General features: G+C 43.6%; 1 protein-coding gene across 1 annotated transcript in view; it reads right to left on the bottom strand.

The window, feature by feature from the left end:
* Positions 1-293: 293 nt before the first annotated feature.
* LOC125507474 (probable metal-nicotianamine transporter YSL3) overlaps positions 294-25,902 on the bottom strand; it is a 104,530-nt gene continuing 78,921 nt past the window's right edge. The window contains exon 2 of the mRNA XM_048672047.1: positions 294-1,467. Within this exon, the coding sequence (XP_048528004.1) occupies positions 337-1,467 (1,131 nt within the window). The 3' untranslated portion in view covers positions 294-336. The remainder of the gene's footprint in view (positions 1,468-25,902) is intronic.

The raw sequence follows: 25,902 nt of genomic DNA, 5'->3' as shown, positions 1-25,902 counted from the left end.
TTCCTATAAGTGAAAAGTAGCAAACTTGAGATCACCTTGTATCTTCCAAGAAAAATATCAGAACTTTGTTGTTAGTAACAACAAACTAGCAACTCAAAATTTTGGAAATGAATTTTTTGTCCGAAATATGCAAATTTCGACCAAAGATTGAGTTTGTAATGTGAATCTTTGAACCATGGTACTTTCTTGTATAGTTAGCCACATAGTGTTTGTTTCCATATTTTGAAATCATTTAGCATATGGAATTAAATTAGCCGTTGGCATGTTCTATGAGTAACCATTTACATCTCGCTTACAATCTAAGAAAAAAAATACTTTATCCTAGAGTTACATTTCTCATGTCTTTGTGGGTGTTCCCAACTTATTTAAGAATGATTCAACCACATCAACTTCTTTTCCACTATGAAAAAACTTCATGCACATTGGTGGTTGTATACTGAACGTAGTGAGTACTACTGATGGCAATGCAAATAGTCCCTCTCCACATATAAGGCCTGCTGCAACTGCCGATGACAACAAAGTTGCACTTCTTTTATTCATTTTAGTCCATAGATACATTACCGCAGTACCTAGGCACATATCTATGGGGAAATCGGGCCCTGCAAAGAATGGTAGTGCTACCACTGTCATATTAGGAAGATACTTGTGCATTCTCCAACCTTTTCCCTGAGATACCAATGAAAGTACATCTGTGACAATTGTTATGCAAAATGCAGCAAAGCACATTGTAAGACAATACTTAGGGAGCTCCTTCACTCCTCCAATGCCAATCACACCAATGGAACGAAAGAGTCCAGCCAAAGGACATGGGTAATGTGATTGAGCAGATCCGATAGTAACCCCAGGCTTTTCACTTTTTTGAAAGGCAAGAAATATACATGGGCTAACAATAGAGCCAATAACTACACCAACAATTTGCCCAATTACCATAGCTCTTTCCGAGGTTAGTGTCATGAAACCTGTCTTGATGTCTTGTGTAGCTTGTGAAGAAATGTGCAGAGCTGCTATCATTATCCCACAAGCTACAAGGCCAGCAACAATTGCACCCGGTTTCACAATCCATGCCGCAACAACAAATATTGTAAACTTGCCATAAGTATATCCAACTGACCAATCTGTAAGTCCATTTGCATAAGTGTTTGCAAACGCAATGACCGGCGTGATAATATATAATGTGGCAACATGATAGAATTTAATCTGATCGAACAACCATGGGATAACGACTACTGAGATTGTAGCACTTGCAATGTATCCTCCCACTGATATGGTTAAATGGATTTTATTTTGAAGAAATACCTCAATCCTCTTACGATCATCGTAGTTAAGGCTAGGGTATTTTTTCATGTAATTACTCAACCCTGAATCAATATCTTGCCGCTTGTGCTTAATGTCAATACAAGATGCAATAATGACCGTAAGGAAGTTGAACATTCCATCTGTGATGATAATTGTTATGCAAATGAAGACCTGTAGTGCAATTCAGAAAAAATTAGTCCCATGATTTTCCGTTAGTCATATTATCTTTACAATAACAAATAAAAGTTTGAAGAAATGGTTAGTATTATTTTTCTCTCACAGTGGAGTGTTAGTATTCTCAAATGGATCTTATGATTAAAGTGGATCGTAATGATCCCAACACTAAAAATTTACATGAAATGTAATCTATAACATGGTTTCAAAAGGTTATACTTGAGATACTTAACAAAATGAGCAATAATTTGTTGAACTTCGATTAATTTTTATCACTTCTTGAGTAAGCCTACTTATATCCTCTTTATTGACCCCCTTATCAAGCCTACTTATGGTGTTAGATTGACTAGGTCACGCCATGCCTAGAAGAGTGTGTGAATAAACATGTGATTAGCTATGAAATATGATAAAATGGAAACAAGGAAAATGGGAGGACTTCCAGGGACTATGAGTAGTGATAGAGGATACAAAGCTATGGAATATTAGGATTCACAAAATTAACAAACTGATTACACAGTTGCTGGAAGATAACAAGGAAGAGAAAAAGAGTTGTTGGATAAGCATCGCGATGGGTGGTGATGTTAGAGAGTATGAAGCCTGTTGTATAGAATAGGATAGGGGTGGGGGTTTGAGGAATTAGTGGAAGTGACTATAAGGAAGGTCCATGTTGCTTGAAGATCATGTGGTTTAACTATTTTAGTTTGAAAACATCAACATGTTAACTATGTTTCAACTACACCTATTTGATAAAAGGATAATATAATCATCTCAAGCCTCGCCTTCCACTCCTCTTTATCACCTTGATAGTTGATACACCTCCGTTGTATCTATAATTTTTGATTGTTTCATGTCAAAATTCTACAACTTTCATATACTTTTGGCAACATTTTATATTATTTTTGGGACTAACATATTGATCAAGTGCCCAGTGCCAGTTCCTGTTTTTTGGATGCCTTTTTGTTTCACAGAAGATCCATATCAAACGAAGTCCAAACGTGATAAATTTTTACGAAGAATTACTTTGGAATATATGTGATTTTTGGGAAGAAGAATCAAGGCAAGACGGTGCCCGAGGTGGCCACAAGGTAATAGGCGCGGCCAGGGGGTCACGCCGTGTTGCCTTATGACTCCCACATAAGTCGGTTGATGCCCTTCTTTCACCTTAAGAAATATAATTTCCCAGGAAAAATCCCCTCAAAATTTCAGCCCAATCAGAGTTACGGATCTCCGGGAAAAAAGTGAAGGGGTCCGAAAACAGACGCGAAAAAGAAGGCAGAGAGAGAGAGAGAGAGATACAATCTCGGAGGGGCTCCTGCCCTCCAGGGGCTATGGCGGCCATGGACCAGAGGGGAAACTCTCCTCCCATCTAGGATGGAGGCCAAGTAAGAGGGAGGAGGATGGGGGGCTCTCTCCCCTCTCTTCTGGTGGCATCGGAGCGCCACGGGGGAACCATCGTGAGGGCCATCTACACCAACAACTTCACCGCTGTCATCACCACCTCTCCCCCTCTATGCAGTGGAGTAACCTCTCTATTCCCGCTATAATCTCTACTTAAACATGGTTCTTAATGATATGTATTATTATCCAATGATGTATGGCCATCCTATGATGTTTGACTAGATTCTTTTTGTCCAGTGGGTCGGTTGATGATCGTGATTGGTTTGAGTTGTATGTTTTGTTTTGGTGTTGTCCTACGCTACCCTCCCTGTCGCGCAAGCATGAGGGATTACCACTGTACGGTGTAGCAATACGTTCATAATTCGCTTATAGTGGGTGGCGAGAGTGACAGAAGCTTATACCTGAGTAAGGGGGTTGTTGCGTATGGGAGTAAAGAGGAATTGTTACTTAATGCTATGGTTGGGTTTTACCTTAATGATCTTTAGTAGTTGTGGATGCTTGCTAGAGTTTCAATCATAAGTGCATATGATCCAAGTAAGGGAAGTATGTTAGCTCATGCCTCTTCCTCACATAAAATTGCAATAATGATTATCGGTCTAGTTACCAATTACCTAGGGATAAATCATTCTCTTGTGCTACAAACAACTTTCTACTAAACAACTAACTTTTATTATCTTGCAAATTACTCCTATTTTATTCTCACCAAGTAGTTCTAGTTTTATCCTCATAAAATAGTTTCATACTTGTTCTAGGTAAAGCGAACCTTAAGTGTGCATAGAGTTGTATCGATGGTCGATCAAACTTGAAGGGAATATTAATTCTACCTTTAGCTCCTCATTGGGTTCAACACCCTTACTTATTGAAACAGGCTACAATTGATCCCCTATACTTGTGGGTTATCAAGACCCTTTTCTTGCACCGTTACCGGGGAGCAATAGCGTGGGGTTGATATTCTCGTGTGTGCTTGTTTGCTTTATCACTAAGTAGTTTTTATTTTCTATTCTAAGTTGTTTTATATCTTTAGTTATGGATATGCAACACGAAATACCAAAAAAATTAGTTGTACTTGCTACTCATGGAGATGGGGGGAACCTCCTAAAACCCTCGATGCTCGTTATGTGGAAAATATTAAACACTACTTTGATAATCCTAATAAATCCCCATTCAACTTGATAATGGGGGATACTTTGGATCAATAGGAATACTTTAGGGATTATCGCTTGTCTCAAAAAGGGAAACACTTATGGGACTAAATTGATTATTTTGCAGGTGTGCTTGGAATTTATGCTTCGGATATGCTTATACTTGTTGATCTAGGATGAAGGCTCCACACCTTCCCTTTTCATGTGAATTTAATGATAATGAAACCTTGGCTTCTTATGCTAATGGTATGTATGGTTACTATGATGTGGAACAAATAGAATAATTTGTTGCTTTTAAGGGTGTTTATGAAATTAAATCTTTGTTTGAGAAGTATGAAAAATGTGATGATGTTGTTTACATATCTGAAAATTATGCTATAATTAAATATTGCTATGAGAATTATGAATACAATGTCGATATTGATGAATTTATTGAGAAAGTCTCCGCTACCAAAGAAGAGACTAATATTTGCAGAAATCTATGGAAGAATAAATTGATGAAACTGTGAGCTCATTAGATGAAAAAGATGACAAGGAGAGCCAAGAACAAAAGGATGAAGAGCAGATTAGCTACCCGTTCCTAGCTTCTAATGATAGTAACTCTTCAACTCACAAATTGTTTCATTCCCCTTTGTGCTTACCGAAGGATGAATGCTATGATAATTGCTATGATCCCTTGGATTCGTTTGAAATATCCCCTTTTGATGAACTTGATGCTTGCTATGCTTGTAGCCATGATGCCAATATGGATGATGCTTATGGAGATGAACTCGTTATAGTTCCTCATGTTAATCATGAAATTGTTGCTATTGCACCCACACATGATAGTCCTATTATCCTTTTGAATTCTCCCAACTAAACTATATTGGAGAAGTTTCCACTTATTAAGGATCATATTGATGGGTTGTGTTCTACTATTGCACACGATTATTTTGATGAATATAATATGCATGTGCTTGCTGCTCCTACTTGCAATTGTTATGAGAGAGGGACTACATCTCCACCTTTCTATGTTTCCAATATGATAAAATTGCAAGAAACAATTTATACTATGCATCGGCCTTTACTTTGTGTGCATGAATTGTTCTTTTATGCCATGCTGATGCATAGGAAGAGAGTTAGACTTTGTCATTGCAAGATTTATGTTGCTACATGCTCACTATTAAATTACAAATTATTGTTAATTAAAATTGGCTTTGTATACCTTGGGATCCAGGTGGATCAATTACTTGAGCACTTTATGCCTAGCTTAATGGCTTTAAAGAAAGAGCTACTTGGGAGACAACCCGAAAGTTTTAGAGAGTCGTTTATTTCTGTTGTGTGCTTTTAAAAAGTTTTTAAAAAGAGGGGAATCTAAAAAAATTCAAAAAGAAAAGTGAAAGTGAGAAAGACGAGCACCGTTGAAGTGGGAGCATGCATTGAACTTTGTTCATGCCCATGGAAACTTTGTGAACCTTGATTACAGAAACTTTTCAACAAAAATAATTACCCCCTTGTACAAATCCATTGTATTATAAAAATAGTGTGCCAAGATTTACCTTTAGGATGTTTAAATTGCTTGTTTGGTATGTGCAGTGCAAAAACAGAAACTTTGGTTGTGGTGCGTGAATTTTGATAATTCACTCGAACGTCGAAAATTTCTGAAATTTTTACACAGTACTGCTATTAATTTTTTATTTGCACTATTTTTCCAGATTTTTTCAGGTTACATAAGTATATGTACCATTTGCATCTTTATAGATTGTCCTGTTTTCGCAGATTGTTGGTATTGTTTCTTTATTTGCTTATGTTTGAAATCTTGTTGAGCCCCGTTGACTTGGGAGCCATATAATTGTGATAGCATACAGTGGTTAATGTTTGATTATAATTATACAATAATGTTATAGCAGGGCATGATGTGATTTTATGTTATATGTACTAACCCTTCTAATAAAAAGTTCGGTTAAGTTTTGTGTGGATGAAGTGTTCGAAGATCGAGGAGGTATCAACATGAGGAGAATAAGGATAGGCAAGAGTTCAAGCTTGAGGATGCCCAAGGCATCCCAAGTAAATATTCAAGGAGACTCAAGCGTCTAAGCTTGGGGATGCCCCAGAAGGCATCCCATCTTTCTTCTTCAAGAATTATCGGTATGTCTCAGTTTTTGTTTTGTTCACATGATATGCATAAATTCCTAGAGTGTCGTGTGCTTTTTATTTTTCTTTTAGCAATGCACCATGCTGGTATGAGATAGTCCTTGCTTGATTTATAGAATGCTCTTTGCACTTCACTTATATCTTTTGAGTATGGCCTTATAGAATGCTTCATCTGCTTCACTTATATCATTTGAAGTTTGGATGCCCGTTTCTCTACATATAGAAAACCATTATTTGTAGAATGCTATTTTGCTTCACTTATATTTATTAGAGCGTGGGCATGGTCTTTTGTAGAAATAATTGAACTCTCATGCTTCACTTATATCTATTTATAGAGTCATCAGGAATTGGTCATTCACATGGTTAGTCATAAAATCCTACATAAAACTTGTAGATCACTGAATATGATATGTTTGATTCCTTGCAATAGTTTTTCGATATTAAGATGGTAAAAATATGTGGGAGGTACTAGTGAATGATTGTGCTTTAGTAAGAATATTGGTGTTAAGGTTTGTGATTCCCAAAGCATGCACGTATAGTCTCTAGTTATGCGATGAAGTTATATCCTACTCATGCTAGTATCTAATGTTAGTTATTTGCAATGCATGATTATGACCGTTGGTGCTCTCTAGTTGGTCGCTTCTCAATCTATTTGCTAGCATTCACCTGTACTAAGCTGGAATGTTGCTTGTGCATCCAAACCCTTAAACCAAAGTTGTTCTAGATGAGTCCACCATATCTACATATATGCAGTATTACTCTGCCGTTCCAAGTAAATTTGCATGTGCCACCTCTAATCATTCAAATAAGCATATGTTTTGTGTGCCCGTACCGCTCATGGAGTGGCAGGGGGTGGTCTGTATCTTCCATGCTAAGTGGCTTATTCTCACGATGGGTGCTTATTCACTTATGATCGCACGAGAGAGGTTGGTAATTGGGATGCCTAGTCTGATAATCAAAATAAAAAACTATAATGAAACAAACTCCCCCAAAAAGTTGATTGTATGGAGGGCACCCGAAGATTCATCTAGCCATGGATTGTGTTTGAATGGTTGAGGGGGAGTAAAATTTGCCTTTATGCTTGGGAACCACCAATAATGTGTTTAGCATGGAAGATATTGAGAATCCTCGGCCGTGACGTTGACAGGAAAAGTACACCTCTCCCAAAATGTATTCATCTCTGATTTAAGATTCGAGCTCTGGCACCTCTGCAAATCCATCTTCCCTCTGCGAAGGGCATATCTATTTACTTTTATTGTTGAATCATCACCTTATCAATTAAAGCACCAGTACTAAGAGCACTATTGTAATTCTTATGCATTGAGTATAGTTAATGGTGTGTGCATCATGACTGGATCAAGGATTGAGCATGACGGGCTAGGGATAGCATTCTTTAGCATTTTTATTTTGAAAGGCATGATTGTTTGTTGGTATGCCTGAGTATTGATGTCTTTATATCAAATTATAGACTATTGTTTTGAATCACTCATATATTAATATTCATGTCATGATTAGATTATAGGGCCAATTCCATTTCCCCCTAACTTTTTCCCGGCCTCACCTTTACCCCTAAAAAAATCAGTGGTCAACTATACCCCTCTTCATTTTGGTGCCCTTATGAAAATACCCTTTCATATCGTTTCCGTCCGATCAAATGGCTTTGACCATTAGTGTGCTGTTATGTGGATATTTGTACCCCTCACTTCCTATGACACATATAGGTGGGACCCACAAAAGAAAAACTCTCTCTCTAAACTCTCCTTGTCTCACTTACATGTGGGCCAAATAAGAAAAAAGAAAAAAGAAAATAGAGGGATTGGGCTGAGGATTATCGGCAGCGACCAAATCCTTCGGCGGAGGCACGCCGTGAAGCCGCGGGGAGGCTGGCCGATGGCACTCGGCAATAGCCCTAGCTCTAACGCAGCGACAGGTGGTGGATTAGGGCCGTATGTCGCCGGAGTCAATGGCGAAGACCAATCCAGCGGCGGCGGCCATGGCAGGGATCCGAGCTCGTAGGGAAGACACCCAGGTCAGTGGCTTGCTGTGGAGGACACATACATCTTCTACGACACCTCAGGATCCTCGAGGAGCGGCAGATATCGGGCGGGGCACTTCCACGGCATCAAGTTGACGGTGGCGATCCAGGGTCGAAGGAGGGGAAGATGACATTGTGGCACCCTATTCGTCCCTTCACTACTCAAATTCATCGGCTAAGAGGACAAGGGCGTCTCGTCAGAGCTTCCTGGCGAGGTCATGGCACTTGGGGTTGCTATTGGATGCCCGCGTCGCTGATGACGACGGCCCGGGCTCTCAGGCATTCTTGCGGGAGTGGGCTAGAGACGGGAGAGAGAACAAGGGCGGGAGAGAGAGAGAGAGGAGGGGGAGAGCGCGGAGATGGGTGCGGAGCTCAGCGCCGTAGTGGCACAGGTCAGGGCATCGGGTTCGCCGAAGTTGGGAGAGACACATGTGAGAGATAGAGAGTTTTCCTTTTTATTTTGTTTATTCTTGCTATGACCACATGTAAGTGAGATAACGAGAGGTGAGGGTGAGTGTTTTTCATTTTTTATAGGGTTTAAGGGGCCCACATGTAAGTGACATATGTAGCGAGGGTAAAAATGTCCAGGAAATGTACCTTAGACAGTCAAAGGCCTTTGACCAGACGAAGACGACACGGAAGGGTATTTTCATAAGGGCACCAAATGGAAGAGGGGTATAGTTGAGCACTGATTTTTTAGGGGTAAATATGAGGTCGGGACAAAGTTAGGGGGAAAATGTAAATGTCCCTAGATTATATGATCAAGATTATGCTACGTAGCATCCCACAAAAAAAAATTATCTTTTTATCATTTACCTAATCGAGGACGAGTTGAAAACAAGCTTGGGGATGTTGATACGTCTCCGTCATATCTATACTTTTTGATGGTTTCATGCAAATATTCTACAACTTTCATATACTTTTGGCAACCTTTTATATTATTTTTGGGACTAATTAACATATTGATCCAGTGCCAAGTGCTAGTTCTTGTTTTTTTGCATGTGTCGTGGGAAACCACTGCCACCTATGGGGCCATGAGCCCCTTTGTGGTTAGGCGGGGGGGGGGGGGGGGGGGGGGGGGGGGGGGGGGGGGGGGTGAGCACGTTGCATAAACAGAGAAGCGTAGCGCAGCATGATAGAGATCACACGGTTGATTTTACCCAGGTTCGGGACGCCGTGAGGCATAAAACCCTACTCCTGCTTTGGTGGATTGATGGTGGATTGTGGTGGAAACGTAGCGCTCTAGCCCGGCAGGGTTGCCTCGGGACGAGAGCGGCTATGCGCATACGAGTGTACAAAGGTCTGAATCCTTTCTATGGTTGCCATTGAGGGAGTCCTGGATTAGGGGGTCCCCGGGCGTCCGGGCTATGTGACATGGGCCGGACTGGTGGGCCGTGAAGATACAAGATAGAAGACTTCCCCCTGTGTCCAGATGGGACTCTCCTTGGCGTGGAAGGCAAGCTTGGCGTTCGGATATGAAGATTCCTTTCTCTGTAAACCGACTCTGTACAACCCTAGGCCCCTCCCGTGTCCATATAAACCGGAGGGTTTAGTCTGTAGAGGCAATCACGATCATACATGCTAGACATCTAGGGTTTAACCATCACGATCTCCTCGTAGATCAACTCTTGTAACCCATATACTCATCAAAGTCAATCAAGCAGGAAGTAGGGTATTACCTCCATCAAGAGGGCCCAAACCTGGGTAAACATCGTGTCCCCTGCCTCCTGTTACCTTCGATCCTCAGACGCATAGTTCGGGACCCCCTACCCGAGATCGGCCGGTTTTGGCACCGACATTGGTGCTTTCATTGAGAGTTCCACTGTGCTGTCGACAGAAGGTTCGATGGCTTGCTCGATCACCTACAATGATGCCGTTTCGGAGGAGACTTTCCTCCCCGGCCTAATCTTCATATTCGGCGGCTTCGCACTGCGTGCCAACTCGATTGGCCACCTTGAGCAGATCGACAGCTACGCCCCTGGTCATCAGATCAGTTTCGGGAACCTAAACTACGTCGCTGATGTCCGAGGAGACTTGATCTTCGAAGGATTCGCGGCCCCGACCGCCGCTCTGGCCTTAGATCCAGAGCGGACAACCGAGTATGAAGACGGGAATTTAGAGCCTGTCGGACTCCCTGCAATTATGGAACTCGCTACTGGAGATCCGGAGGGGACGAGATCATCAGCAAGCCCAAAGATGAACCGAACCCCCCTTGTCGCTAAAGCGCCAGACTCTCCCTCGAACTTTAAATCCGAACTCTTGAGGTTCGCGACAAATGGGCGCGGTCAGGAGGACCTCGCCCCGGTCGGCTCGCCGAACTCTCGCTTCTCTGTCCAAACCTCGCTCTTAAACGAGGCTTTGGACTTAATGCGATCCCTCGCCATTATAGAGGAATCGCTTTCGAATTACGCCCAGCCTGGACTAGGGGCTGAGAGCGGGGAATTTTACGTCCCACCCACCACCCACTTCATAGCCACTGTCGAAGATCTAACCGACATGCTGGACTATGCCTTCGAAGACATCGACGGTATGGACGACGATGCCGGAGACGATCAAGGCCAAAACCTTCCGTTTACCGGACATTGGACGGCCACCTCCACATACGACGTATACATGGTGGATACACCCAAAGAGGATGACGATCATGGCAAGAAGGATCCGGTTGAGGACAAGCCCGCTGAAGCACCTCCAAAGCGTCGACGTCAGCAGCGCTCAAAATCGCGTAGCAAAAAAGACAGTAACACCGGCACCAAAGACAATAACACTCTAGAGAATGCCGAAGACCCCGAAGACCCTTTCGAGCCAACATCTGAACAAGATGATTGGGAGGATGGGCAAGTTAACCCCGATGATCCAATCGGGAACGAAGACTCGGAAGATAGTAACTACCTACCGATCTCCGAAGAGGATGTGAGCCTCGGCGACGAAGACTTTATCATGCCAGAGGAGCCCCTCGAGCAAGAGCGCTTTAAGCGCAGGCTAATAGCAACTGCAAGAAGCCTGAAAAAGAAGCAGCAACAGCTTCAAGCTGATCAGGATTTACTCAATGACAGGTGGACTAATGTCCTGGCAGCCGAGGAATACGACCTCGAACGACCAACTAAGAGTTACCCGAAGCACAAGCTACTACCTCAATTCGATGACGAGGCCTTTGAGCCCACACTGCCAAAGCATAAAACTGCTGACGAGCCCGACCGACCGCCACATGGACGGGATAGACCGGCTACTCATGCTGAACACCAGCCCGTGCCACCCCGCCATCGAGACAAGGAGGCAACAGCCCCGGGCTATACCTATGACTTATGCCAGGACCTGGACAGTAGAGCTGGTCTAACAAGATCGGTCTATGGATCGAGGGGGTGTGCTCCAATGCGCGAGGACGGCCATCAGATCTGGCGTGATAGACACAACCTCACACGGGCCGAAAACCGCATACGGCCTTTGTCCGAACTACGCCAGATTTCGCCCGATACAGAGGCGGCGCACATCCCCTATGCTTCACCGACGAAGTAATGGAACATTAGTTCCCATAAGAGTTTAAACCCGTCAACATTGAATCATACGATGGTACGACAGATCCCGCAGTATGGATCGAAGACTTTCTTCTCCATATCCACATGGCACGTGGTGATGATCTCCATGCCATCAAATACTGAAGGAAATATGCCCTAGAGGCAATAATAAAGTTATTATTTATTTCCTTATATCATGATAAAAGTTTATTATTCATGCTAGAATTGTATTAACCGGAAACATAATACATGTGTGAATACATAGACAAACAGAGTGTCACTAGTATGCCTCTACTTGACTAGCTCGTTAATCAAAGATGGTTATGTTTCCTAACCATGGACAAAGAGTTGTTATTTGATTAATGGGATCACATCATTAGTTGAATGATCTGATTGACATGACCCATTCCATTAGCTTAGCACCCGATCGTTTAGTATGTTGCTATTGCTTTCTTCATGACTTATACATGTTCCTATGACTATGAGATTATGTAACTCCCGTGTGCCGGAGGAATACTTTGTGTGCTACCAAATGTCACAACATAACTGGGTGATTATAAAGGTGCTCTACAGGTGTCTCCAAAGGTACATGTTGGGTTGACGTATTTCGAGATTAGGATTTGTCACTCCGATCGTCGAAGAGGTATCTCTGGGCCCTCTCGGTAATGCACATCACTTAAGCCTTGCAAGCATTGCAACTAATGAGTTAATTGCGGGATGATGTATTACGGAATGAGTAAAGAGACTTGCCGGTAATGAGATTGAACTAGGTATTGGATACCGACGATCGAATCTCGGGCAAGTAACATACCGATGACAAAGGGAACAACGTATGTTGTTACGCGGTCTGACCGATAAAAGATCTTCGTAGAATATGTAGGAACCAATATGGGCATCCAGGTCCCGCTATTGGTTATTGACCAGAGACGTGTCTCGGTCATGTCTACATTGTTCTCGAACCCGTAGGGTCCGCACGCTTAAGGTTTCGATGACAGTTATATTATGAGTTTATGCGTTTTGATGTACCGAAGGTTGTTCGGAGTCCCGGATGTGATCACGGACATGACGAGGAGTCTCGAAATGGTCGAGACATAAAGATTGATATTTGAAGCCTATGTTTGGATATCGGAAGTGTTCCCGGTGAAATCGGGATTTTACCGGAGTACCGGGAGGTTACCGGAACCCCCCGGGAGATATATGGGCCTTAGTGGGCCTTAGTGGAACAGAGGAGAGGTAGCCAGAGATGGGCCGCGCGCCCCTCCCCTCCCTTGGTCCGAATAGGACAAGGAGAGGGGGCCGGCCCCCCTTCCTCTTCCCCCCCTCCGCGAATCCTATTCCAACTAGGAAAGGGGGGGAGTCCTACTCCTCTGGGAGGAGGACTCCTCCTGGCGCGCCTCTCCTGGCCGGCCGCACCCCCCCTTTGAGCCTTTATATACGGAGGCAGGGGCACCCCCTAGAGACACAAGTTGATCCACGTGATCATATTCTTAGCCGTGTGCGGTGCCCCCTTCCACCATAGTCCTCGATAATATTGTAGCGGTGCTTAGGCGAAGCCCTGCGACATTAGTACATCAAGATCGTCACCACGCCGTCGTGCTGACGGAACTCTTCCCCGACACTTTGCTGGATCGGAGTCCGGGGATCATCATCGAGCTGAACGTGTGCTAGAACTCGGAGGTGCCGTAGTTTCGGTGCTTGATCGGTCGGGCTGTGAAGACGTACGACTACATCAACCAAGTTAATGTTTCCATTGTCGATCTACAAGGGTACGTAGATCACACTCTCCCCTCTCGTTGCTATGCATCACCATGATCTTGCGTGTGCGTAGGAATTTTTTTGAAATTACTATGTTCCCCAACAGTGGCATCCGAGCCTAGGTTTTATGTGTTGATGTTATATGCACGAGTAGAACACAAGTGAGTTGTGGGCGATATAAGTCATACTGCTTACCAGCATGTCATACTTTGGTTCGGCGGTATTGTTGGACGAAGCGGCCCGGACCGACATTACGCGTACGCTTACGCGAGACCGGTTCTCCCGACGTGCTTTGCACATAGGTGGCTTGCGAGTGACAGTTTCTCCAACTTTAGTTGAACCGAGTGTGGCTACGCCCGGTCCTTGCGAAGGTTAAAACAGCACCAACTTGACAAACTATCGTTGTGGTTTTGATGCGTAGGTAAGATTGGTTCTTGCTTAAGCCCGTAGCAGCCACGTAAAACTTGCAACAACAAAGTAGAGGACGTCTAACTTGTTTTTGCAGGGCATGTTGTGATGTGATATGGTCAAGACATGATGCTAAATTTTATTGTATGAGATGATCATGTTTTGTAACCGAGTTATCGGCAACTGCCAGGAGCCATATGGTTGTCGCTTTATTGTATGCAATGCAATCGTGCTGTAATGTTTTACTTTATCACTAAGCGGTAGCGATAGTCGTGGAAGCATAAGATTGGCAAGACGACAACGATGCTATGATGGAGATCAAGGTGTCGCGCCGGTGACGATGGTGATCATGACGGTGCTTCGGAGATGGAGATCACAGGCACAAGATGATGATGGCCATATCGTATCACTTATATTGATTGCATGTGATGTTTATCTTTTATGCATCTTATCTTGCTTTGATTGACGGTAGCATTATAAGATGATCTCTCACTAAATTATCAAGAAGTGTTCTCCCTGAGTATGCACCGTTGCAAAAGTTCTTCGTGCTGAGACACCACGTGATGATCGGGTGTGATAGGCTCTACATTCAAATACAACGGGTGCAAAACAGTTGCACACGCGGAATACTCAGGTTATACTTGATGAGCCAAGCATATACAGATATGGCCTCGGAACACAGAGACCGAAAGGTCGAGCGTGAATCATATAGTAGATATGATCAACATAGTGATGTTCACCAATGAAACTACTCCATCTCACGTGATGATCGGACATGGTTTAGTTGATTTGGATCACGTAATCACTTAGAAGATTAGAGGGATGTCTATCTAAGTGGGAGTTCTTAAGTAATATGATTAATTGAACCTAAATTTATCATGAACTTAGTACCTAATAGTATCTTGCTTATGTATGTTTGATTGTAGATAGATGGCCCGTGCTGTTGTTCCGTTGAATTTTAATGCGTTCCTTGAGAAAGCAAAGTTGAAAGATGATGGTAGCAATTACACGGACTGGGTCCGTAACTTGAGGATTATCCTCATTGCTGCACAGAAGAATTACGTCCTAGAAGCACCGCTGGGTGCCAGGCCTGCTGCTGGAGCAACACCAGATGTTATGAACGTCTGGCAGAGCAAAGCTGATGACTACTCGATAGTTCAATGTGCCATGCTTTACGGCTTAGAACCGGGACTTCAACGACGTTTTGAACGTCATGGGGCATATGAGATGTTCCAGGAGTTGAAGTTAATATTTCAAGCAAATGCCCGGATTGAGAGATATGAAGTCTCCAATAAGTTCTATAGCTGCAAGATGGAGGAGAACAGTTCTGACAGTGAGCATATACTCAAAATGTCTGGGTATAATAATCACTTGATTCAAATGGGAGTTAATCTTCCAGATGATTGCGTCATTGACAGAATTCTCCAATCACTGCCACCAAGCTACAAGAGCTTCGTGATGAACTATAATATGCAAGGGATGAATAAGACTATTCCCGAGCTCTTCGCAATGCTGAAAGCTGCGGAGGTAGAAATCAAAAAGGAGCATCAAGTGTTGATGGTCAACAAGACCACTAGTTTCAAGAAAAAGGGCAAAGGGAAGAAGAAGGGGAACTTCAAGAAGAACAACAAGCAAGTTGCTGCTCAAGAGAAGAAACCCAAGTCCGGACCTAAGCCTGAAACTGAATGCTTCTACTGCAAGCAGACTGGTCACTGGAAGCGGAACTGCCCCAAGTATTTGGCGGATAAGAAGGATGGCAAGGTGAACAAAGGTATATGTGATATACATGTTATTGATGTGTACCTTACTAATGCTCGCAGTAGCACCTGGGTATTTGATACTGGTTCTGTTGCTAATATTTGCAACTCGAAATAGGGACTACGGATTAAGCGAAGATTGGCTAAGGACGAGGTGACGATGCGCGTGGGAAACGGTTCCAAAGTCGATGTGATCGCGGTCGGCACGCTACCTTACATCTACCTTCGGGATTAATATTAGACCTAAATAATTGTTATTTGGTGCCAGCGTTAAGCATGAACATTATATCTGGATCTTGTTTGATGCGAGACGGTTATTCATTTAAATCAAAGAATTATGGTTGTTTATATGAGTAATATCTTTTATGGTCATGCACCCTTGAAGAGTGGTCTATTCTTATTGAATCTCGATAGTAGTGACACACATATTCATAATGTTGAAGCCAAAAGATGCAGAGTTGATAATGATGGTGCAACTTATTTATGGCACTGCCGTTTAGGTCATATCGGTGTAAAGCGCATGAAGAAACTCCATACTGATGGACTTTTGGAACCACTTGATTATGAATCATTTGGTACTTGCGAACCGTGCCTTATGGGCAAGATGACTAAAACATCGTTCTCCAGTACTATGGAGAGAGCAACAGATTTGTTGGAAATCATACATACAGATGTATGTGGTCCGATGAACATTGAGGCTCGTGGCGGATATCGTTATTTTCTCACCTTCACAGATGACTTAAGCAGATATGGGTATATCTACTTAATGAAACATAAGTCTGAAACATTTGAAAAGTTCAAAGAATTTCAGAGTGAAGTTGAAAATCATCGTAACAAGAAAATAAAGTTTCTACGATCTGATCGTGGAGGAGAATATTTGAGTTACGAGTTTGGTGTACATTTGAAACAGTGCGGAATAGTTTCGCAACTCACGCCACCCGGAACACCACAGCGTAATGGTGTGTCCGAACGTCGTAATCGTACTTTACTAGATATAGTGCGATCTATGATGTCTCTTACTGATTTACCGCTATCGTTTTGGGGTTATGCTTTAGAGACGGCCGCATTCACGTTAAATAGGGCACCATCAAAATCCGTTGAGACGACGCCTTATGAACTATGGTTTGGCAAGAAACCAAAGTTGTCGTTTCTGAAAGTTTGGGGTTGCGATGCTTATGTGAAAAAGCTTCAACCTGATAAGCTCGAACCCAAATCGGAGAAATGTGTCTTCATAGGATATCCAAAGGAGACTATTGGATACACCTTCTATCACAGATCCGAAGGCAAGACTTTTGTTGCTAAGTTCGGAAACTTTCTGGAGAAGGAGTTTCTCTCGAAAGATGTGAGTGGGAGGAAAGTAGAACTTGACAAGGTAACTGTACCTGCTCCCTTATTGGAAAGTAGTACATCACAGAAACCTGTTTCTGCGACACCTACACCAATTAGTGAGGAAGCTAATGATAATGATCATGAAACTTCAGGACAAGATACTACTGAACCTCGTAGATCAACCAGATTGAGATCTGCGCCAGAGTGGTACGGTAATCTTGTTCTGGAAGTCATGCTGCTAGATCATGATGAACCTACGAACTATGAAGAAGTGATGGTGAGCCCAGATTCCGCAAAATGGCTTGAAGCCATGAAATCTGAGATGGGATCCATGTATGAGAACAAAGTGTGGACTTTGGTTGACTTGCCCGATGATCGGCAAGCAATTGAGAATAAATGGATCTTCAAGAAGAAGACTGACGCTGACGGTAATATTACTGTCTACAAAGCTCGACTTGTCGCAAAAGGGTTTTGGCAAGTTCAAGGGGTTGACTACGACGAGACCTTCTCACCCGTAGCGATGCTTAAGTCTGTCCGAATCATGTTAGCAATTGCCACATTTTATGATTATGAAATTTGGCAGATGGATGTCAAAACTGCATTCCTGAATGGATTTCTGGAAGAAGAGTTGTATATGATGCAGCCGGAAGGTTTTGTCGATCCAAAGGGAGCTAATAAAGTGTGCAAGCTCCAGCGATCCATTTATGGACTAGTGCAAGCCTCTCGGAGTTGGAATAAACGCTTTGATAGTGTGATCAAAGCATTTGGTTTTATACAGACTTTCGGAGAAGCCTGTATTTACAAGAAAGTGAGTGGGAGCTCTGTAGCATTTCTGATATTGTATGTGGATGACATATTACTGACTGGAAATGATATAGAATTTCTGGATAGCATAAAGGGATACTTGAATAAGAGTTTTTCAATGAAAGACCTCAGTGAAGCTGCTTACATATTAGGCATAAAGATCTATAGAGATAGATCAAGACGCTTAATTGGACTTTCACAAAGCACATACCTTGACAAGATTTTGAAGAAGTTCAAAATGGATCAAGCAAAGAAAGGGTTCTTGCCTGTGTTACAAGGTGTGAAGTTGAGTCAGACTCAATGCCCGACCACTGCAGAAGATAGAGAGAAAATGAAAGATGTTCCCTATGCTTCAGCCATAGGCTCTATCATGTATGCAATGCTGTGTACCAGACCTGATGTGTGCCTTGCTATAAGTCTAGCAGGGAGGTACCAAAGTAATCCAGGAGTGGATCACTGGACAGCGGTCAAGAACATCCTGAAGTACCTGAAAAGGACTAAGGATATGTTTCTCGTATATGGAGGTGACAAAGAGCTCATCGTAAACGGTTACGTTGATGCAAGCTTTGACACTGATCCGGACGATTCTAAATCGCAAATCGGATACGTGTTTACATTAAACGGTGGAGCTGTCAGTTTGTGCAGTTCTAAACAAAGCGTCGTGGCGGGATCTACATGTGAAGCAGAGTACATAGCTGCTTCGGAAGCAGCAAACGAAGGAGTCTGGATGAAGGAGTTTCATATCCGATCTAGGTGTCATACCTAGTGCATCGGGTCCAATGAAAATCTTTTGTGACAATACTGGTGCAATTGCCTTGGTGAAGGAATCCAGATTTCACAAAAGAACCAAACACATCAAGAGATGCTTCAATTCCATCCGGGATCTGGTCCAGGTGGGAGACATAGAGATTTGCAAGATACATACGGATCTGAATATAGTAGACCCGTTGACTAAGCCTCTTCCACGAGCAAAACATGATCAACACCAAAGCTCCATGGGTGTTAGAAATCATTACTGTGTAATCTAGATTATTGACTCTAGTGCAAGTGGGAGACTGAAGGAAATATGCCCTAGAGGCAATAATAAAGTTATTATTTATTTCCTCATATCATGATAAAAGTTTATTATTCATGCTAGAATTGTATTAACCGGAAACATAATACATGTGTGAATACATAGACAAACAGAGTGTCACTAGTATGCCTCTACTTGACTAGCTCGTTAATAAAAGATGGTTATGTTTCCTAACCATGGACAAAGAGTTGTTATTTGATTAACGGGATCACATCATTAGTTGAATGATCTGATTGACATGACCCATTCCATTAGCTTAGCACCCGATCGTTTAGTATGTTGCTATTGCTTTCTTCATGACTTATACATGTTCCTATGACTATGAGATTATGCAACTCCCGTTTGCCGGAGGAACACTTTGTGTGCTACCAAACGTCACAACGTAACTGGGTGATTATAAAGGTGCTCTACAGGTGTCTCCAAAGGTACATGTTGGGTTGGCGTATTTCGAGATTAGGATTTGTCACTCCGAATGTCGGAGAGGTATCTCTGGGCCCTCTCGGTAATGCACATCACTTAAGCCTTGCAAGCATTGCAACTAATGAGTTAGTTGCTTTGATGTATTACGGAACGAGTAAAGAGACTTGCCGGTAACGAGATTGAACTAGGTATTGGATACCGACGATCGAATCTCGGGCAAGTAACATACCGATGACAAAGGGAACAACGTATGTTGTTATGCGGTCTGACCGATAAAAGATCTTCATAGAATATGTAGGAACCAATATGGGCATCCAGGTCCCGCTATTGGTTATTGACCAGAGACGTGTCCCGGTCATGTCTACATTGTTCTCGAACCCGTAGGGTCCGCACGCTTAAGGTTTCGATGAAAGTTATATTATGAGTTTATGAGTTTTGATGTACCGAAGGAGTTCGGAGTCCCGGATGTGATCACGGACATGACGAGGAGTCTCGAAATGGTCGAGACATAAATATTGATATATTGGAAGCCTATGTTTGGATATCGGAAGTGTTCCGGGTGAAATCGGGATTTTACCGGAGTACCGGGAGGTTACCGGAACCCCCTAGGATATATATGGGCCTTAGTGGGCCTTAGTGGAAGAGAGGAGAGGTAGCCAGAGATGGGCCGCACGCCCCTCCCCTCCCTTGGTCCGAATAGGACAAGGAGAGGGGGCCGGCCCCCTTCCTCTTTTCCCCCCTCCGCGAATCCTATTCCAACTAGGAAAGGGGGGAGTCCTACTCCCAGAGGGAGTAGGACTCCTCCTAGCGCGCCTCTCCTGGCCGGCCGCACCCCCCCTTGAGCCTTTATATACGGAGGCAGGGGCACCCCCTAGAGACACAAGTTGATCTGCGTGATCATATTCTTAGCCGTGTGCGGTGCCCCCTTCCACCATAGTCCTCGATAATATTGTAGCGGTGCTTAGGCGAAGCCCTGCGACATTAGTACATCAAGATCGTCACCACGCCGTCGTGCTGATGGAACTCTTCCCCGACACTTTGCTGGATCGGAGTCCGGGGATCGTCATCGAGCTGAACGTGTGCTAGAACTCAGAGGTGCCGTAGTTTCGGTGCTTGATCGGTCGGGCCGTGAAGACGTACGACTACATCAACCAAGTTAACGCTTCCGTTGTCGATCTACAAGGGTACGTAGATCACACTCTCCCCTCTCGTTGCTATGCATCACCATGATCTTGCGTGTGCGTAGGAAATTTTTTGAAATTACTACGTTCCCCAACAAATACCTCCTGCTCAAATTAAAGGGACCAGCTCGGCACTGGCTAAACAACCTCCCAGAGAACTCTATCAACAACTAGGAAGACTTGGAGGATGCCTTTAGAGACAACTTCCAAGGTACCTATGTTCGGCCCCCAGACGCCGATGACCTTACCCACATAGTCCAGCAACCTGGAGAATCAGCTCGGAAACTCTGGACCAGGTTCTTAATTAAAAAGAACCAAATTGTGGATTGTCCGGACACGGAAGCCCTCGCGGCCTTTAAACACAGCATCCGAGACGAATGGCTCGCCCAACACCTTGGCCAATAAAAGCCAAAGTCCATGGCAGCCCTTACCACACTTATGACCCGCTTTTGCGCGGGAGAAGATAGCTGGCTACCTCGTAGAAGCAACAACACCAGCGACCCTGGCACCTCCGAAGCCAGGGATGGCAATGGCAAGCCACGACGCAATAAGCACAAACGTCGAAACAACAACCAAGATGCCGAAGACATGGCGGTTAATGCCGGATTCAGTGGCGCTAAACCCAGTCAGTGGAAGAAGCCATTCAAAGGAAACAGAGATGGTCCATCTAGTTTGGACAGAATACTCGATCGGCCTTGCCAGATTGATGGCACCCCCGATAAGCCTGCCAATCGCACCAACAAAAATTGTTGGGTCTTTAAACAGGCCGGAAAGCTCAACACCGAACACAAGGGGAAAGGGCCGCCCAGCGAGGACGACGATGAAGAGCCTCGCCTACAGAACACAGGGGGACAGAAGAAATTCCCCTCGAGGTCAAAACAGTGAACATGATCTACGTCACTCATATCCCCAAGAGGGAGCACAAGCACGCGTTAAGGGACGTCTATGCCTTAGAGCCAGTCGCCCCAAAATTTAATCCATCATCAGCCTGCCCGATCACCTTCGATCACACAGACCATTCGACCAGTATATATCATGGGGGTTCGGCTGCATTGGTCCTCGATCCAATTATTGACGGATTCCACCTCACGCGAGTCCTTATGGACGGCGGCAATAGTCTCAATCTGCTTTATCAGGACACCGTCCGTAAAATGGGCATTGACCCATCAAGAATCAAGCCCACTAAAACCACCTTTAAAGGGGTAATACCCGCCGTAGAGGCCTGTTGCACAGGATCCATAATGCTGGAAGTCGTATTCGGCTCACCGGATAACTTCCAAAGCGATGACCTGATCTTCGACATCGTCCCTTTCCGCAGTGGCTATCACGCACTACTCGGACGAACCACTTTCGCCCGTTTCAATGTAGTCCCGCACTATGCCTATCTAAAGCTCAAGATGCCTGGACCACGTGGCATTATAACAGTCAATGGAAACATGGAGCGCTCCCTTCATACAGAGGAGCATACCGCAGCCCTCGCGGCCGAGGTACAGGGTGGCCTCGCTAGGCCGACAACTACACTGGTAGTCAAGCCCCCGGACACTGTTAAACTGAAAGTGCAACTATCCCTGGGTGGTTTTGGTAATTCCTAACAACATATAGCTCATTGAGCTAACATTATTCCAAGGTTAATATTTCAGGAAAAGCTCAATGAATGGCATGGCATGGATGAGGAAAGTGGATCCCTCAAAATTCTAAGGACAAAAAGTTTGGCTCAAGCTTCAAGATCAAGACTCTACATTTTATATTTTAGTGATCCAAGATCACATTGAGTCTATAGGAAAAGCCAATACTATCAAGGAGGGATGAGGTGTTGCTTAATGGCTTGCTTGCTCAAAGTGCTTAGTGATATGCTCCAAAACCCTAAGCTACCTTCCCACATCCACATTTGACCTAAACCAAAATTCAAACTCGGCCCCACCGATTCTTTCTATCCGGCGCCACCGAGTTTCAAATATCATAGCCACTGCCACAAACCCTAGGCAAATCGGTCTCACCGATAGGGATCTCGGTCTCACCGAGATGGGATTGTAATCTCTATGTTTCCCTTCATAACGTTTCGGTCTTACGGAGATGAGCGATCGGTCCCACCGAGATTGCAACGTAAACTCTCTGTTTCCCTTTTGTAACATTTCGGTCTCACCGAGATGAGCCAGTCGGTCCCACCGAGATTGCAATGTAAACTCTCTGTTTCCCTTTTGTAACATTTCGGTCTCACCGAGATGAGTGAATCGGTCCCACCGAGTTTACATGACCAACTCTCTGGTTAGCTTATTACCAAAATCGGTCCCACCGAGTTTGTGTAATCGGTCACACCGATATTACATTATGCCCTAACCCTAACCATATCGGTCCTACCGAGTTGCATCTCAGTCCCACCGAAAATCCTAACGATCACTAGGTTTGCTGAATCGGTCCGACCGAGTTTAACCATTCGGTCCCACCGAGTTTGGCAAATTGTGTGTAACGGTTAGATTCTGTGTGGAGGCTATATATACCCCTCCACCCACTCTTCATTCGTGGAGAGAGCCATCAGAACATACCTACACTTCCAATACACATTTTCTGAGGGAGCCATCATAACCACCTACACTTGTGTTGAGGTCAAGATATTCCATTCCAACCATATGAATCTTGATCTCTAGCCTTCCCCAAGTTTCTTTCCACTCAAATCTTCTTTCCATCAAATCCAAATCCTGTGAGAGAGAGAGTTGAGTGTTGGGGAGACTATCATTTGAAGCACAAGAGCAAGGAGTTCATCATCAACACACCATTTGTTACTTCTTGGAGAGTGGTGTCTCCTAGATTAGCTAGGTGTCACTTGGGAGCCTCCGACAAGATTGTGGAGTTGAACCAAGGAGTTTGTAAGGGCAAGGAGATTGCCTACTTCGTGAAGATCTACCGCTAGTGAGGCAAGTCCTTCGCGGGCGACGGCCATGATGGAATAGACAAGGTTGCTTCTTCGTGGACCCTTCGTGGGTGGAGCCCTCCGTGGACTTGCGCAACCATTACCCTCCATGGGTTGAAGTCTCCATCAACGTGGATGTACGATAGCACCACCTATCGGAACCACGACAAAAACATCCGTGTCTCCAATTGCGTTTGAATCCTCCAAACCCTTCCCTTTACATTCTTGCAAGTTGCATGCTTTACTTTCCGCTGCTCATATACTCTTTTGCATGCTTGCTTGAATTGTGTGGAGATTGCTTGACTTGTGCTAAGATAGCTAAAATCTGCCAAGAACTAAAATTGGGAAAATGCTAGATTTTTATTTGGTTAGTTAGTCTAATCACCCCCTCTAGACATACTTTCGACCCTACAAGTGGTATCAGAGCTTTGGTCTCCATTTGCTTTGATTTCCATAGCTTTTGGTGGTCATAGCCTTGGTTTCACAACCTAGGAGAGTATGGCATCTAGCGAGGGAAATTATCACCGTAGAGGTCCTTACTTTGATGGTACTAATTTTGCTAGTTGGAAGCATAAGATGAAAATGCATATTCTTGGACATAACCCCGCCGTTTGGGCTATTGTGTGTGTTGGCTTGCAAGGTGAATTCTTTGATGGGAAAGAACCAAATCGTGAAGCTACCGCGGATGAGTTGAAGATGCTACAATACAATGCTCAAGCTTGTGATATCCTCTTCAACGGATTGTGCCCCGAAGAATTCAACAAAATCAGCTGTCTTGAGAATGCAAAGGAAATTTGGGATACTTTGATTGACATGCATGAAGGTACCGACTCCGTCAAGGAATCCAAGTTGGATGTGCTTCAAAGTCAACTTGACAAGTTCAAAATGAAGGATGGTGAAGGTATCGCTAAAATGTACTCTAGGCTTGCTCTTATCACAAATGAGATTGCCGGCTTAGGGAGTGAAGAGATGACCGATAGATTCATCATCAAGAAGATCCTAAGAGCCTTGGATGGAAAATATGATACCGTGTGCACATTGATCCAAATGATGCCCAATTACAAAGATCTCAAGCCAACGGAAGTCATCGGAAGAATTGTTGCTCATGAGATGTCACTCAAGGATAAAGAGGAACTTCACAACAAATCAAGTGGTGCTTACAAAGCCTTGTGTGAAGCCCCCACATCATCGAGTGAGAAACAAACCTTCAATGAAGAATTGAGCTTAATGGTGAAGAACTTCAACAAGTTCTACAAGAGTAGAAGCAAAGAGAGAAGCTCCAAATCAAGGTCCTACAATGACAAAAGATCTTCTAGTCGAGAGCAAAACTGCTACAATTGTGGAAGGCCCGGACACTATTCCAATGAGTGTACGCCCCCCTACAAGAGAAGAGAAGATTCTCCTAAGAGAAGAAGTAGAAGAGAAGAATCACCATCTAGAGAAAGAAGGAGTAGAGATGATCGTTATGAACGAAGACCCTCACGGAGAAGCAAGGATTCGGAAAGAAAGGACAAGTCATTAAGGAGCTACACAAAACGAAGACATCAAGCTCATGTTAGTGAATGGGTATCCGGCTCCGACTCCGACAACCACTCCGAGAGAAGCTATCACTCCGACTCCGAATATACTCAAGATGAAGGTGTTGCCGGTCTAGCACTTGTGACAACCAACTCCCACGACATATTTGACTCACCAAATGAAGGAGTTGGAACATGCTTCATGGCTAAAGGCCCAAAGGTATCACACCCTGAGTATGTTGATTTCAATAGTGATGAAGATGAGTTGTTAGGTGATGATGATTTACTTGTTGACAACTCTAGTGATGAATACTATGATGAAACGTTAATTAATCATGCTAATCAACATAAAACGAATGACAATGATAAGGAGAAGATTGAGTCTCTAACTAAAGAACTAAACACTCTTAAGTTAGCTCATGAAACTATCTTAGGAGATCATCGAGAACTTTTAAGGACTCATGAGAAATTGCGCTTTGAAAAGCTCAACCTTGAGCAAGAGCATGATTTCTTAAAAGCAATCAATGATGATCTTCGCAAGAAAAGTTCTTCTTACATTGGCAAGCATTTACTCTTATCCACTTACATGCCTCAAGTCAAGTTTAGTAACAAGAACAAGAAAGATTCTTCCTCTAGTAGTAACAATAATCATGCTAAATCCAATATTGTTGCTTCTAGTAGTTCTCTTGATTCCACTAATGATTCTCTTAGCCAAGTTACACTTGAGCAAGAAAATAGCTTATTGAAGGGAATTATAGAGAAAGGTGTTTACAAGAGCCTTGTCGGAAGTAAGCAATTCGAGGAAATTGTACGCAAGCAAGGAAGGCACCGGAAGAATCAAGGTGTTGGTTTTGAATGGAAGTTCAATGCCAATGGAGTTGAGTGGGAAGAAGATCAATACCCCAAGACGAAGTTTGTTCCTCAACAAGAGGAGTATGATCCTACTTCTCTCAAAGGGACACAAGCTCAAGATGATCTTCCACCACAAGACCACAAGCAAAAAGGCAAGGACAAGCTTCAAGAGGAAATTGATGCATTTGAAGAAGCTCCTAAGGCCT

Source organism: Triticum urartu, chromosome 5 (assembly GCF_003073215.2).
Source record: "Triticum urartu cultivar G1812 chromosome 5, Tu2.1, whole genome shotgun sequence".
Lineage (NCBI taxonomy): Eukaryota > Viridiplantae > Streptophyta > Magnoliopsida > Poales > Poaceae > Triticum > Triticum urartu.
Note: the sequence above shows the minus strand (reverse complement) of the source record. Positions and strands in the feature narration are given on the sequence as shown.